Below are 17,809 nucleotides of genomic sequence, written 5' to 3'. Positions count from 1 at the left end.
ATATTGTACGAGTATTTATTGAAATAAAGGGCAGTGATCTTAAATGCTCAAGGGGGGTTGTAACCCGGAAAACCCCCCGTGGCTCTGCCACTAGAACTTAAATATCTAAAATTTAGGGGTGAATCATTTTTTGTGCCAATAAAACTGAAGTATTGCCAATTAAGAGAGCACCTATACTATTTAGAAAGCCTTATTGAGGTTTTTATCATGTAATTCTATGGAAGCATTTGCTTTTCTTTATTCTTTCCACCCAACTTGGCTAATTATAACGTATTAGCAATTTAACTTTATGAACTTTTTAATCAAGTCCTGTTATCCTCATTTCTATTCCAATGTATGGCTATGCAATACCTTGAAGGCTGCATCAAAGGGTGTAGATTTAAGCCGCTTAAAGCCCCCCAGAATTAATTATCCCAAGATTATATTTTGTGATTTTTTTATTTATTACAGGGAAGTATTAAACGATTCTGTAACATAACATTTAGCTCTAACTCTATCATATAAAATTCCGCCCTAACCTCTTGTTTCCTTTCTTCCCGCTTGGAAGTTGGCTCTCCGTTGTTCCAAGCCCTTTTCTCGCATGCAGCCGTTCGGATATTTTATTCAGCCTTCATACCCCCGAACGCCGCCCACCTCTTTATTTTTCATCGGGGTTTTTCCGGTGAGTATGCCCCTCTCCTCCCTTCCTCCCTTATAGGAGTCCATCCCTTCCCCCACCTCCACCACCCCCACCTTTGCCACCTCCTCCTCCCGCGTCTTCCTTCGGCGCCTGTGTCTTATGTCGCGGCCTTTGTGTGCGCGCTACGACGCGACCCTCCCACCCCATGATATCCATCGACGGCACTTCCCCCCCTTTCTTATTATTGTGCGTCCTAAGAGTGTAAGGAATGGAATGGATAGGTCTTTGCTCCTTTCGTGGTACCAGTAATGTTGTGCACATCACTCGGGAATAGCCTTTATACTTCTCACTACCTACCTCCTCTTCACCAACGTCTCAAAAATGGGTGTACACTGTAATAAGTTAGATGTTGCTAGATGGAGTGGTAATAGTTTTTTTGGGAATTAAATCGGTTTGATACCCTTGTTTCATGTACCTCTCCCTCGCCTCCTGCGCTCCTGCACTTCAAATATGAGCTCATACGGTGAGAAGTGAGGATATTCTTCATAGAGCTAGTGAGGAATGATCATTATTGAAAACCATAGATAAGAGATAGGAAAATTGGATCGGACATACTTTAGAGGGAAGGGTATTTTACATACAGGAGTCGAGATAACTGTGAAAGGATAAAAGGGGAGAGGAAGAAGAATGCTAAAATGACTCTGTAAGGATAAATATAAGTTACGGAGAAACAAAGGAGGAGATTAGAAATAAGAGTAGTCGGAGATCTTTGGGAATTGCCATTGGGCAGACAACCAGTCGATGATGATGATGATTCACGTATAGCTGCATAACTATGATTTGTACGATGAGATTAACGTAATTCACAATATAAATCCCGAGATGCGAGGTAATCTAGCAGTTAACTGTATACCGAAGGTCACAGGTTTAAATCCTTGGCGAAACCTTCACAAGCCCCTCTTTTATATCCTCCTGAAGGCTGGTGGCCTCGGGAAAGAAAATAAAATCCATACCCTGAATAAGTTAATTGTTATTTGGCTAACACCGGTGACGAGCTCTTCCCTCACCTATGCAAACCAACGTATGAGTTTAATCACTGATTATACCCTTTCATCATTAAACCGCATTGTGACCTGCGCGATGATTGCAAGCTGTGCCAACTGGGAGCGTCGATAGTTTTGGCAGATTTTTATTCGGGAATGTAATGAAAAATGAATGTTTTCTTCAAACAAAGTTGAAAAAAGTAATTTTGAAAAAAAAGTCTTTTTTAAGTTCTATGGAGGTCAATTTTTCAGCAAAACAATTCAATCCCTTCCAGAGTACATTACGAGAGAAATATTAGTAATTAGAGAGCCACCCGATACCTGTCGCATGGACTATAAAACCATTTTAATTCCTTATTCTTAATTATAGTCCTTTTCATTTTATCTTAATTGATAGAAATTTAACCATTCGACGAGAAAGTTGCGAATTATTTGAATATAAAGGTATATTGATGAATTCCATATGCAACTGTAATAAATTGTAAAATGTCACTTGCACAGCCATTTTTCCACGCAAAAAATGCACGAAGTCATAAAACCGACCATCGCGGTTTTTCGTTGTGCTTCTATGATGATAAAGCTTAACCTTACCTGTAAATAGGCGCTGAGTTACGTGTTAAGATGTCCAGCTCTTCCTATGGTAGACTGCAGCCAATTCTCCTCCGACCATGTTCGTTGCTATCCCTCACCACTCGTTTTATCCTTCCTTCGCAGAAGAGTAAGCATGTGTTTTCTGCACTCTATCCGACAATACTTGTGTTGTATCCTAGTAATGATTGAAACCTATATTGCCATATTAAATATTTGAAGCATATAAGCCATTCATTTTAAATCCTTTAAATTATAGAAAGTCGCTTCCTCAACCAATTAAAATTATTCACCGACTATCGGGTACAACATGAAGCAATTTCTGAGAAAAAATTTTGGACGAGGTTGGTCAGCCCCCTCGTGAGGGCAATGGTCCTATTTGGAGATGTCGCGTAAGTTTGACCTCCCTTCACATCCTCGTACCCTCGACGAAGCGGAAATTAAAAACGTGGGTGCCGTCACTGGAGATAAGGGTGCAGCCATTCGGGGATGAGGTGGAGGTTGCCACTCTGGGCGAGTATTTTTTTATGAAAGGTGCCTGGTCGTAAGTGAGAGAAGCCGCCAAATAATTCATGACCCTTGAAGGTTTCAGTTGCCCATATGCTTTTAAACATTTTATAAGGCTTTAAGATATGTTTGACGGCATCTCACCTCTAGTGCCAGTTACTGGATATCCAATTTTTTATTGCCCCAATATTGTTTTGAACCCTCGAGTGATAGGTAACACCAATACTAATTCTCATAGTGCGTTAAAATCGACTGTATTGCTATTTGGACTCATTGATTTTAATTTAGTAGTTTCCATGATAATATAATCTAATCTAACCGTATATTGTCGGAGATTTGGACACATACACTACGTCTCCTTCCTCACTATTAATGTTATGTCGGCTTCCCATCGGCATATTTTTCACCACTCACGAGTACAATTTAATTTTCCTAATTTAAACCAAATTCTTTACAACTTAAGAATTAATATTTTGTGTTATTTTTTATTTCACTGGTCACACGGCTATCCCTTTAGCAAATATGGAGATTATCGTATCCTCAGAACGTTTCCTTGGTAAGTATTTAAACTCTCCTTAAATAGAATGAGCCATGAAGCTTAGAAATTGATATTTCTCATATCGTTAGTGTCAGTCGATAAAATATTGCGTTCATTATATATTTTTAAGTGTTTAATCTTTGGGGCCATTATTGAACATAACTTAATGAAGCAATCATTTGAAATACATTACTATATTCGTTCCTATCGTATCCAAAATTCATTGATATCCCATGCACTGCTGGACTATTCATACCTTATATCCAAATTTGTTTTCCCTTTATCTTTTTCGGAGGGGAGAATGCTAGATTAAATTAGAATGCTGATCCTAAACCCTACAAATATCTTCCTCATTTTTGGTCTCATCTCGCCTACTCTTTCAGGTCTATAAACTCGTTTTCGAATTGATTTTATATTGAATTTATTCCGAGATAGCCTTATATTTGGAGGGGAGTAAGACCCAGTTTTTTCTCAAAGATAGATCTGCCTTCAATATTGCACTCCAGAAAATCTGAATTACCGCATGAGTAAAATTGATTTGAAAAAATGGGATGCATATAGTTGGAATAAATTGTTTTGATTCCGAATCGAAGAATAAAAGTCTGGAGAGGAAAATCGGTAACTTCTCGAGTGGAGCGTTGAATCAGTCCCAATCATTGCCGAGTGGAATACAATCTGTTTACGACGGAATTCAATAATGTAGACTCTGTGGACAATATGAGAAAGCCAATTCGAGCGATCCGTGCCTTTGCCGAACGTTTATTTTGAAATGATAAGAATATTTGTGACAAATGGCGTGTTCTTCGGCCGGAACAAAAGGTCTTCGGTCGAGTGCATTTTGCTCCCGAGAGCGACCCCGCGAGGGTGCGTGCTCAAAGCTTTCATCTTTTGAACTCTGGGATATCGAGCAAGAAGGATGGAGGACGCGAGTGCTTGTCCCGATGCACGAATATACTTCCTCCACCCTCTCGGGCGCCCGCCCCGCTCCGCTTCAAAGTGCAGTAGATTCGGAATCCCGCCGGCGGGAGAATAATATTAAAAAAAAAACTCGCTACCTACCTCTGTGTCGTGCGCCTCCCAAATATGTGTACGTATTTTCATTTGGCGTCGCTCGGAAATGCACTCTCGAGGCGTTACTTGTTTTTTTATCGTTATTTTGTTTGGATCACGTGGAGAGCGTCGATTGTTTGAAGCATCAAATTTTATTTTATTCCGCTCCGCTTGTTGGGAAGCGACGGCGAATCACGGTCTTTCATTTCCTCCGTGAGAGCGCCATGTTTTATTTGCGAGAACCCTGGTGCCCTCTTCCGTCACAGGCCAGACTCTTTTCCTTTTTCATATCCCAATAGTTTGCGAATACGACTTTATCTCTTGGAAAATTTTTGTTATCTCCTCGGGCAACCGGATGAGACAAGGAAAAGGGCCCGAAGGAACTTGCCATTGAAATTTTTCACGTTCAGATGTAAAATAAAAGTGATGTTTTTTTTTATTTTTACATGTTTAATCACTAAGTTTGCCTATTCACTTGCTGAGTGTAGGGTGTCAGATTAATCTTGATTGAAATCAAAGCATTATACATGGTAACCAAGATCGCTTGTACATAGATCATTTCTTAGTGTGAACAACACCATGTTAAAGTTTCAATCTGGAAAAATCATAAATGTTAATAAGAACGTATTTTTTCTGAAATAATCCTACTTTTACCTCCCTAATGCACATGATTTAATCTGTAAATATGCCTTATACGGAGAACACGTGAAAATAATGTTTCGCGCATACCTTTCTCCTATTTTTGAATGAGATTCTCTAAAATATCAGTTCCAATATAAGGCACTATTACCTTCCAGGCGTAAGTAATGAATGCTTGAAGTAATGAGTGGGTTTAAAAACAACTCTGATGTATCTTAACCATGATTCCTTCGTTCTCTGAACCTGCTGGTAAGAGAAGACAAGTGGCGTACGATTTAGTTGAAAATAACATTCTAGATATCAGCAGTACAATGAATTGAGGGCATACATCACTTGGAGAACACCTTGCCCGCCTCCCTCTCCCTTTTTGCCTTTCTAGTCTTTCGCCATGTTCGCTGCTAGTCCCACCTCGGCGTCGCAAGAGACTCAACAACATTTACGTCTCATGCGTGTGTCTCCATCGAAGGCGAGCCTACTTCCATTCGGACGGAGCCTTTCCCTTTTGCGGCGCTGCGCTCGGTGCGTTCGAGCCGACAAGACTCGCGCGCTGCCTATCGGGTCGGCCTTCCATCTGGAGGATATACGCGAGTGCCCTCCTGAGGGAAACGATGTCAAATGGGTGGCGAAATGGCGGCAAACGATATGCAGCCGCCGCGTTCCGTTCGGTCTTTCACCGTCGTAACCTGGTTAGTCCGTGTGCGGGAGGAGTCGCACTGGATGTGGAAGCGGGACTGTTTATAGCATTGGCCATATACGACCCGCCCTGAAAGTGTAACCTCTTTGGGAATGGCGAGCAAACTGCTGGGTGGAGAGAGAAAGAAAGGACTGCGGCGACGCGTTCGCTGGCTCGGGTGACCTCTTTGCCTTCCCGATCCTTTAGGGAGATTGATGATAATAAATGGTGACGGACGCTCCACTTTTATGATGCATTTTGGATGGGGAGTTAAAACAGTAAAAACCTTCCGCGTCGTTCTCTCGGGCCGCGAGTCATTCTTTCGTTAATTGCAGCCCCTGCCAAAGTGCACCCATCAGAGGCAGCGCGACTGCTGCGTCGCCTTGCTTACTCAATAGCCAGTTGTTGTGGATAGTGATCGGGGAATGATTAGTTTCATAGTCAATGCCGAAATTGTGGAGAAAAATGAGTGGCATATTGTCAAACATTTAGGTCGCCTATTAAAGCAGTGAATTTGATTATGATGAAAAAAGAATTTTTTATCAAGCATTGAAATTACGGCCTGACCCTCCGTCTTTCAATCGAAATTTAGGCTTGATATTGGTAATAATGAGCCGGAAATGTAATTTCTCTTTCTTTTTTTCTTTATTTAACTTTTTCAAAAACAATTAAGTAATTCGAGAACGTTTTACGAGTTTATACTCATTATTATGAGATTAGCCATTATTTTGCTGTAATTAATGCCAAAATCGACAACTTAATACTCAACACACTTAAAGGAGGTATTAAAAAGGAAAAATAAAAGCACCGGTAAATTTATGCTTCGCGAAGCGTGATTACGGAACGTTTTCCCTAACGTGCTGTCCTCTACTCTCATTTACCAAATAACATCTCCCCCATTCTTTTCAAAATTGAATTTCTTTAAGATTGACCATGGGTCCCGCTATTCTTTATCCACAGTTCCTTCGCGGCAAAATGAATTTTCCCGAGAATAATTGATGCTGTTTTTCTAGGATTCGAAGTTGGGTCTCAATCTGCGCCCTAACTTTCGGAGAAATTAATAAGGCACTTACCCTTCTACTTCCACTCAATTCCTCTGCGTTACCAATAGCTTCTTTATGACTCTCGTACTTCAGCCTCCTACCTTTCTCTTTTATCCACTTCATCTTCAAAGCCACTTCACTCCCTCTTGTAGTCTTACCTGTAGTCTTTTCCACCTTAGCGCAATAGGTGGGCTGTGGAGCCTGTGGTTCTGATTTTAAAGTTTAATACCCGCCAATTCCTCTGGAGCATAAACTGTCAGTTATGGAGGGAAGCAGGCCCTTTCCTACCCATTCCCACTTTTTTAGTCCAACCGCAATTATTAATATTTGTAAAAGATTTTGGTGTGTATTTTACTTCGATGTTCCTATAAGACTCTCATTATCGAGGGCTCAAATATTCTAATAACTTATCGTCATTGATTCAATCAGTGGTAGAAAAATTGAGAGGTGTTGCGTTACTTGCTCTCGAGCTTATGCTGAAATAAAAGAATTAAATAGCTGTTAAACCACTTTTTTCTTAATTTCAATTTGACCGTGACTTTTTGTGCTCGAAATTTACCAAAAATTACAAAGATATTGCTAAGGTATTAATTGCATTCCACGGGTTTTTTCCGTCACACCTATAGTTCTATCAGTTTTTTAATACCTTATTAATTAAATTGTATATGCCATTCGCGCCTTATGGTTTTGAGTGTTTATCCATCGTGAAAGAAGCGTCGTCGATTATTGGACGCATCGCACATATACACCCCTAAGAGCACTTGTTCGCGATGTATAACTTATGTAATCATCTTGACATTTCGTGATCTACAAATTAGAACCTTCTCGACTTTAGCCATCATCTCCAATTTGAAAAATACTCGATGTTTTCTCAGATCCATTTTTTATGTAGAGAAGGATAAAGTTCTACCATATTTATCCTAAACATTTCAGGGTGATAACTTGAGTTTTGATAAAGTACTTTGTGGCGAATACAATATGAGAGGGAGCGATGCGTCCTCTTAATGTAGATAATTTCACCTTAAATTTATTTCCTAGAACATAAATGCCCAGAAATATTGAATCTGGGTGGAGATGGACGCGAGATAATTGAGCGCATAATTGAGATTTCACGATACTCTCCTTGGGATCACCTTCGCAGAGGTAATACATTTCACGGTGACTTTTCACACTATATGTCAGACTGCGAGCACTATGTAGACTCACTCATCGTCGTTGTTTCATGAATAAATTTAAAAAGCGGGATCTTCTTCATGTGTTGATCACTAAGATTTACATAATTACACGAATTCCGTCGCCGTTAGTTGATTGGCTTCCCTAATTTAAATTCACCCTGCATTTTTATTAGGAAAATGACAAAAATTGGGATAAAGAAAATGGCAAGCTTTTCAGTTGATTTTTGCCAGATTATATCCGGCCGAAGTATATTCCTTTCGGAAAATGTTGCTACATCATATCACTATGAATTGCATAAATAAACTGTGTTTATAAAGTAGTAAACAATCCTACAATAAGCTTAGTCTATAATGCAGTTAATTCAACCTTAATGTTTAAAATGCATGGGCAATCAGACCGTATCTGGATGCAGTGGAACTCAAGATACATGTAACAATAATATTCCGGGAGGCTTGCCTTGGGGTCTCCTTCGCGGAGGGAATGTATTTCACGGTGACTTTTCACACTGCCTGTCGTCTCGCGAGCTTTCTGTGAACTCGTCGAGTTGCCCAATGCACACCCCCAGGACGTCCGTGCTTTCGTTTCCTTGCATACCTTCGCTTCTCTCACTCGCCTCGCCAACTCGTTCGCGCCAACTGACCCATCCCGCTTCCCCGGCCCTGCATATTAATGCCTCCCGGAAGTGCCACGAGGAAGCTCCGGGGAACTTCTTCCTCGAAGGGGGCCTCTCTTCTTCGAGCTTCACTTTACCTCGGATCTCTCGCGATAAGTGTGCATCGTAACTGTTTCAATTTATGTTTAACTAGCGAAAGGTGCCCTTTGATATTCCTTGGGTAGTGAATATTAACATTAAAATACATTGAGGCATCTCGCTGAAGTAACGTAGTTGTTTTCCGCCACAGTTTAGTTGTGCTTATCTAGGTTTCAGCCAATTGCCGTTCTCAAGACAGCGATTTACTGAAATTAGCGTCTTCAAGGCAATCAATATTTTAAGCTTGCAAAAGAAGGTAGTTCATTCCCCTATTCAAACACAAGGAGAAAAAAATGAACACAAAAGCTGGTTCAGCACGCCTCGCCAGTGTGAAACTGTATGCATTTAAGTGATTGTGGTATCATAAACAAGGCTATTTTGGGATAAACCCTCCATCTGTCCATTGAAATTGGTGTAGGCATTGAGAAGTTTCACTGTGATAATATCAGGTACATATCACCTCAAATAAAGTCACATTGCTTTTAAACCTGTAAAAAAAATGAGTTTATATCCTAGAGTTTATTCATTTCTATGTATTCAACTTCTTCCTCACCTGGTGTTCCGCAGTATCAACCATGTCTCCTATGGAAAACTGGTTTGTAGTCGCGGAAGGTATTTTATCTCCTGCAAATGGTGAAAGAATTGAAACTTCCATTATATCATTGAAATTATAGGCTATCTTCCTTGAGGAGGAGAATCGTCCGTTAAGTTTTTCAACCATCAGTCACCCTAAATATCCTACTAATACTATCCCTTTTCAAAATATTTAGCAAAAATTTAGTCATTTACGCTAATGTGCTCTTTTTAAACCAGAAATGTTTTTGTTATCGCGCCTTATCATCTTCGCTGGTATTTTAAGATGAAAATATTTAATATGAGGAGAAATGGAGTACTCCTAATTGATGTGCCTCTTCATTTTAGCGGAAAATTTTTCAAAATTTCCTTATGTGGGAGTCAAATATAATTTTCGGGCTTCTGAGAAAGAAATCATGAGCCAATTTCGGGGAAAACAATTTATACTAAAATAACCATATAAATCGACGTGTTCTATTTGGCTGATTGTGCTATTTAAGCGCAGTTTTACTTTCTATTTTATCTCTTTTAGGTACTATTACCTATATTTAATGAGAATAATTTGGTATTTAATTTAATTTCAATATTTTTAATGTGGTATATCTTTCATTTCAGATGCACCATCCAATACAAATGAAACCTGCGGACAGCGAAAACAGGAATGGTGAGTAAAATTTCTTCTTATTTACTAAGCAAGGCCCGTTTCTCCGTTGATCCTGTCAATTTTTTTCGCCGCATATTTTCCCTTCTCCACGACTCTGTTTTTTCCAATAGCGAGTCTCCCACCATGTCATCCATTTCCTTTGTTCCATCCACTACATTGGATATCATTGGATATCATGGACATCCGGATTGGATATCAATTCGGATTTCATTTTTTTTTTCTTATGCAAAAGACCGTAAAGCCTTCTTAAAATTCGTAATGATAGAGCTGGAACAGGTTTGAATCAGGTTTTATGGTGGAAAGAGAAAATATTTTAGCGTGTTACTCATTAAGTTTTATACCGTCCATATCTGATTTATTTAAGCCATCGAGTAATTGTGCAATCACGGTGTACATTTTCGCTCGTTATCCTTCAATGGTTCGCACGTCTAGATCAAAATGCAGTTAAGCTATCATCATTGTTTTCGCGTGCTGAAGTCATCTCCTTTCCGAAAAGAAGGTGAAGAAATGCATCGTGAAAAAAATATTATAGCCGAAATAGAATTATTTCCCTTCCTCAACGTATTAAATTCTTTAATAAAACCAAACACTGACAAAAGAATTTTATTTTTCTTGGAGACTATGTTGAAAAAGTGAGATACCTCGTCGGGTCTAAGTATTTCAGTTGGTACTTGTTTTAAACATAGAAATAATTGGAATTATTTTTCCTTCGTTGAATTTTGTATCATAATTTGGATATTACCAATCATTTTGGGTGAAAGAGGGCGAAAAAACTATGGAAGACAAAGAAAAGCGTTGAACTTATTTTAGCATCCACTTCCCGCTCATTATTCGCTCCATCCGAACTTTTCGCTTCCTCCGCATCTAATCTAGAAGTATTCTATCCTCGCCCACCATGTCCAGCACTTCGTCGTTCTTCTTCATCTCTCGTCTTCTTCATCTCGTCCTCAAATTCTAAACTTTTCTCACACTCTGATAGCATTTCCCAACCTGTTCCAACCTGACACGCACAGAATTGTCTACGTCAAGGCGGACGGAAAAAATAGAGAAAATCGGCCATCCAATTGATTCCCCAAAACTGCAGCGCGCTAAACACCGACGGAACGAAACAAAATTAATTAGTGGCGTGCATCCCTAAATGCCAGCGCTCGCTCTCATTATTCCTTCCCTCTTTTGCATTATCCACGTGACTTCTGCCAATTAAGATCCACGGTGCGCAATTTTATTTCCTACCCGACCCCTTTGATCTCATCCGCGCACTCTCGCGCCGCCCCTAGCACAAGTTTCTTTCTCGCTCGAATTAAAAAGCAATTTGGAGGAGCGTTGCATCTTTCATCCACCCCATTCAAAACACTTTCCAGCTTTCAAGCACTGCCTCCGTTTTCATCTCGCTTGTTAAATATGCCTTCCCCCAAACGAAGTTTCCAGTTTTTTATTTCAATTAATCCCGTCAGTTTTTTTCTCACTTGCAACATTACCACAGTGCTCTCGGTCCGAGCGTCTAAACGGAAGCCGCAAGCCAAATGATAGTTGTGGTTTCAATTTGGATTCTTCCTCGTTGAATTTTCCCCCCGTTGCTTGTCAAAAATATTTTTACTCAACTGGCTGAGTATTAGCATTTTTATAGTTAAATAAATCCATATTTACAAATTAAAAGAGTCCCAATGGTAATATAACACAGAATTCTTTCCGAAATCAAAGGAGTTTCAACGTTTACTCGTAATTTTTTGCATCATCAGGATTCACCTCATGATGTTATGCATGCACAATGGATTTGTAAATTAATGCAGCAAACTTTTGCTGTTGGCACGCGTCCATCACGCTTTGTTTTTCATTATTGTTTTTTAACGTTAAATAACCGTGTTTGGTGCGGAACTTTCACGAGTTTTATTTTCGAGTTTCGATCAATTATTTCAAGGAAGCTAAATTGAAGAAGAGGATCCACGATTCGAAAAGCACGTTTTAATGCATGTTCAAGCATTAGGCGCTCACTCTCCATTGCCCGGTGTGCTTTTCTCGAAGCCATTAGCGCGCGATTTTTAACCCGAAGCGGGGGAACGCAGACGGTAGCCAAACAGGAACGACGGAGACCGGGGATCTCTCTTTCCACGCCGCCCCGTGCAAACACTGGCTGCAAAGTCTCATCCCGGACATAATTTCGCCACCATTTCACGAGAGAGCTCGCGGGCCTTCGGTCGCAAAATCATTACCGATCCCCCTGAAAATCATCCACATCCGCCTACTACCCTGAAGGCTGCCTCTATGGGTGTGTGGCGGGAAGTGTTTGGTCATCAGCGGATAACCTGTGGTAAAATGCCAAAAAAAAATAAATTACGAAACTTTTGGGCTTAATTAAACTAGAACCTTGAGCGAGTATTAACAATACGATAGCGCAATTTCACCCATTTTGATAGTAATTCTTTCAGACTATTATAATCGCACATTTTCGTCCTACCTCATTCATTCAATGTCCTTAAAAATTCAGAGTATAAAATATAATGTCCAAAAAGCTGAAACTGGCAATGCCCTTTAAAAAACCGTTTTTATTGTAATTGTAAAATGAATTCAAAAAATGTTTGCATTACCATAGCTCAGTAATTAAGAAGTTGCGACCCAATGTTTATGGACAAAAAAGCCCGCTATCACCTCCTGAAGTACTGCAGATTCCTCCTTAAACACCCTGTATATTCTTTTACAAAGGGAATGTGTTCACCTAGTGGGTTGAGTGATAAGCTGTTGATCGAAGATTCTCATGTTCAAATCCCGGATGAAGCCTCGGACCCCAAAATAAAATCCTCGTATTGTAAGGTGGGCCAGGGAAAAGAATTGTCCCCCTTACCAAGAATATATGAACTTTACACACCTGAGGCTAACTTTAGTCAAGGGTGAGCTCAATGTTCACCTATCCTAAGAAATCCTCAGATTTAATCTGTAAGTGAGAGTGATTAATCTAATGTTGGGAGGAAAAACGAATTCCTATACTGACCCATTCGGCAATTTATCCTTTCCACCGTTTCTGTCGGGCCTTAAATTATAGTGAGGTACGCAGATGTTTTTCTCCGTTTCACCTGAAAGTTCGTAATTTCTCGAGAAATCTAAGCCTATCTTGTGGTAACTTGTTGGAGCATTCTAACTCTTGTAAAAGTAAAGGTAAAGCTCTCTGCCCTTCTGTGGCAGTTTTTGACGAATTTCACTGCTGTGCCTTAAGTCAATGACCGAGCGCGTTTTCAAATAGCTGTACCGAGTAAAACTCACCCCAACCAACAAGTTAGTGATAGGCATTAAAAATTTATGCATATGTTTCCGTTTTCAGTGCAATGAGATATTTTTGCGAAGAGGTAATCTAAAATTATTAAAGTGATAAGACGATGAAGAAGCTTTTGAAAAAATATTAACTTAATGCATATATTCGATATTTTCATTTCTTTATTTTAAATATTTATTCTTCCAATTTGGTAACTTTTAGATATTTTTTGCCGCGCATTCTAGGTGCGGCCCGACGAGTGACGGAAGGGCACGTTTTTCACCCCCCCCCCCCCCCCCCCAGCCATACCCTGCCCGCATTACTTCCCCCCGCTGCACGCACCCATCTGTCCCTTTACCCTTTTTGCTCTCCTCCACCCCTCTTACCCATTCTCCTTACCGTCCTCCTCCTCTTTGCGTCCCACCCTCGTTGACGTGTCACAGTTGCACTTTAATTACCGGTTCTTCTCAGTCACACTCCCATTACCGAGATTACTGGTCCGCGGTCACGTGATGGACGGCGCCTCTCCCCTCCGCCCCTCTATCCCCTTTGGGACCACCTCCTCCACCCCTCTCCAAGCAACGAGCACCCTGCGGAAGAAAATTGAATGGATGGCGGCGCTGTCGGAAGAGGTCTTCATGTTCAGGGGAGAAAGTATACGTGGAGATCGCAGACTTTTGGGAGTATTTTCGTATGAGAACGAGAGAAAGAGAGCGAGATGGTTATGTCTAATTGTAAGCTGAATGTCCTTACGTATATTATGTGGGTGTCCGTGGACCTATAAAAAATTAAATAGTCGGTGAAAGTTCTTCAATGTGGATAAATTAAATAAAAATTCAGGGATTTTTGTGGAAATGTCTAGTAATTTGCATTTTTTAAACTCATTGTCAGTAATGCGATTACTTTTTAATTTCATCTTAATAATCAGTGACAGTGAGTGTCCCTGAGAAACCTAGCGAGTGTACGAATGGTTGTGTCAACGTCAGGTTTCTCTCCATCTGCGTACCTAACCGTCATGGCGACAGCGGCCTCATGTCTTGGCTTGTGTATCCTCCTAAGCAAATTACCAACTAATCCATGAGCGTGGAGCCCGCGTCGACAGAACCTCCTTTTGTTTCCCTCCCACGATAAGAATACTCAATTTTTTACTCCTCCTGTGGGTTGGGATGTTAAGCTTTGTCCCCTCATTGCTCTATTCTGAGATTGAAAGTTAACGCCAATGACATTTATTTCTCACTCTCCTGTATTTCGTCAACAAGTCATTTGCTTAATTACCGTACCTACCCAACCGTCCGTAATGGTGGTAATGAACCCTGCTGATACTCCCCTCCACAAAAAAACTAATCAACTCCGTTACCAAATAACCTTTTCCGGCTAATGGCTTAAATAGGCTTTTGACTCTTAATACCAGCGTATGCATTCCAAGTAGAGGAATTCAATCTTATCATCAATTAGGATCTCAGGATTTTCTCTGTTCAGGAACTCGATGTTCCTTCCCCGTCTCGCGGTGCTCGCGATTGTTCATTACAGTCGAAATCAACTTTGGGCGAATCCCGGCCCATTCCTCCTCGCACGCCTAAAATGATCAATCAGATGCGATGCTAATGTGATTCAAACCGGCGAAGCAAGCCGCGAAAGCTGGGGCGAGGGAGGGACAAGGTTCTTAGCATCCTGCTGCATATGCTGATGTTGGAGTGGAGACGCCGAGGGACATGGTTGCTTGGGGGAAGTAATAAATTGCTTACTAAGCGAAAGGTTGGTGGGGAGGTTTATGCTGAGCGCAGGGGAAGGTGAAGAGTCGAAACCTTAGGGACAGGATGATATTATGACGACGACTTTCGACCGTCAACACTTAGGCTCTTTGAAACGCGCAAATTGTTATGCTTATTGGTAAATTTTATTACTATGGATTTAATAGAACAGGGCACATAGCTGAGTCATAATGGTCATATGACTTATTCACTCACCAAGTGGTTTTTCATGTCAAATTATGCTGTTGATGAATTGATAGCAAGTTTTATGAAAAAAATGTGATGATTCTAAATTCGCCAAAGAATTTTTTATCTAAAGAATTATATCTATTCCTTGTTTTGTGTTAGTAAAATTGTACGTCGGCAATAAAATAAAAATGACTCCACTTTGTACCTTAAAATTATAAAATTTTTCTCAGTACTTATCGGCACAGAAGGTGAATCAAGAGAATGAAATATTATTACTTATTTAATCCACATTAATGATGTTTTAAGTGCTTATTTTGAATGGATATTTAGAGATAGCTGATGTTAATGGTTAAGAGGTCGAAGTGAAGTATATTTTAGTATCTATTTCAAAACCAAGAATATTTAGGAGATGGATCTAAGATAGATTTAGTATACACCAAGAAGGTTCTAAATGGGAGTGCATACGCCACTTCTCTGTTTGAAGAAACAATGTCAGTTAAGCAGGAAACAAATATAAATGTGTTGTCTTGGTGAAAGGATAGAATTTGCATCCAACTTTGTTTGCAGGAAATAGACGTGAGGAGGAAAATAATAGGAATTGTGGAAGGAAATCGCTAGCGGCTGGCAAAAAATGAAAGACATTTCAAAGTGCACGAGTACTGGGCCTTTCATCATTTGGCTTTTTAATTTGCGTTAGTTTTTAGTCATTGGAAAGAAGGATGACATTTCCAGCGTATCTGTTTCCTTTTCTCTTTTAGTTCTTGTTATAAAGATTGGTAGATATCAGAACTATCCTTGATTTAAGTATTAGTATTTGTTAGAGGATGGAGATTAACGTTTTAATATAAGCCTTACCCATTGGTTGAATGCTGGGAGGCATGCCCATAGCACTAAGGACATACATTTGATTTATGTAGTGATCACATGTAGTGATCCTTGTCCGAATCCAAAGTATTGTTACCTTCATAAAATTCTTGTTATTTTTTAGGGCACAATTTCTTAGGAACGAGGGTAATGCTTAAAGTAAACGAATGAATCTAAGAAAATGTTTATTCTTGTAATTGAATACGAGGATTGAATTTATGTTATTGCTCCAAATGAGATAAAAATAACCAAAACTCATATTACGATATATTATAAAATAATTCTATTATATAGTATAGTATGTAGCATAAATTTAAATCATAATGTCATGGAATTTAGTCCGTGTTTATGATGGTAGGCCTCGGTGAAAATTTAAAACGTGACCTGTTTTGTCTATGCGTGACTCTGCCTATTTTCTCTCATAAATGCCGCTTTTGGCAGCGTGTTTTGTGAGGGTACGGTACGCCAGTCGCAGGTGATTTTTTTCATCCCGCATCCCAGTCGTATACTATTCAGCGGCTTTGTGGTCCCAACTTGGGCTCCATATGAGCCATTTAAGGATACTGCACTGCCCATTGGATTGGGGACCGTAAACCTGGCCGTGCGATACCATCAGTGAAGAGAGGATAAATGGTGACGCAGTCGTTCCCTTACTCCACCGATGAATGCCAAGTTGGACATGACATATCGAAGGCGTGTTGACAGACATTTTTGGAAAATATTAATTAATCAACGTTCAAATATTAGTTGTCAGATAAATGCATTTTTCGAAACGAGTAAAAAAGTGCAACTGCACTTTTAATTTCATCTACCGGATTTTGATTGATTAATGCATGTCTTCGGTACCCATGGAGTATCAAATTCATTTATTGGCTGAATGGAATATTTAAAGTAATTTTTAACTTGAATTAATGCTATAATTACAGTTCTTTGGCATTTGATTTTTTTATTAATACAGATCGTTATATGTTCCTGTCACACGTTTTTGCTATGGGACCAGCATTATTATGTTATATATACTATGTATTGCTTTTCGTGAATTGTTTTCTACTCTACGTAAACAATCGAACTGAATGTATAATATGTATAGTAAAAAATGGCCCGATCAGTGGCTTACCTCCGTTTGGAAAAATAACTCATCTACGTATAGATGATCACCAAAACAATACCATTGTCTGTAAGTAATATTTGTCATTGTACTTAAGAAAATTGGATTCCACTCTGTTATAAGATTTCGGAAGAATTTCATACATTTATCATGATATCAAACAATCACTTAAAGAATATTTGCAGGGTGTCATTATTAATTAGATGAGGTGGAATTAATATTTTTAAACGTCTGCTTTACATTCGGAGCGCTTCTGTGTTCCCAATGCACGGCTGTGCTTGGTATTTACGCTATATGGAAATTTAAGAGTAGGATTATTTTTCGCCTATCCAAATTTTTGAATAAAATCGCTAGGCGTAAATATAGTGGGAAAGATTTTCCGAATCTTCCGGAAAGTGAAGGAAAGTTTAGAAGTAAATGAATGGGTAGAAGTACGGAAGGAGGGTTGTCGTTGCATTGGAGAGCCAGGGTTTTGGAAGGACGGGTTTGGATTTTCGGAATTGGGGCGGAACGGACGGAGGTTTGTCTAATACAAGGGAGATTCGTGGAAACACAAGTGCTTTTTGGGCCTAAGGAGGATGGTGTCAAACAAAAGCAGAAAGTGGTACCGAATCTTCTTCGTCTTGTGAAACTCCGTGGTATTTTATATCGCTCGATGCCAACTATCGACCCACGCGATGGCCATATTTCCTGGGCCTATGCAAACGGGAGTAGGTGAAAGTTCAATGGAAATATATGGATTTTTTTTCAATGACAAAATGGGATCATGAGAAAAATGAAGCCATCACA

The 17,809-nt window shown here is 39.8% G+C and overlaps 1 protein-coding gene across 30 annotated transcripts in view; it reads left to right on the top strand.

Moving 5' to 3' along the window:
- Nucleotides 1-17,809, top strand: part of LOC124157624 (CUGBP Elav-like family member 2) — a 1,414,326-nt gene that overhangs the window by 1,155,770 nt on the left and 240,747 nt on the right. For all 30 annotated transcript variants that reach the window (XM_046532526.1, XM_046532525.1, XM_046532505.1 and 27 more), the window contains one exon: nt 9,816-9,864. In XM_046532526.1, the coding sequence (XP_046388482.1) occupies nt 9,816-9,864 (49 nt within the window). The remainder of the gene's footprint in view (nt 1-9,815; nt 9,865-17,809) is intronic.

Source organism: Ischnura elegans, chromosome 4 (genome assembly GCF_921293095.1).
Source record: "Ischnura elegans chromosome 4, ioIscEleg1.1, whole genome shotgun sequence".
Lineage (NCBI taxonomy): Eukaryota > Metazoa > Arthropoda > Insecta > Odonata > Coenagrionidae > Ischnura > Ischnura elegans.
The sequence above is the reverse complement of the archived record's forward strand: the minus strand, read 5'-3'. Positions and strand labels throughout refer to the sequence as shown.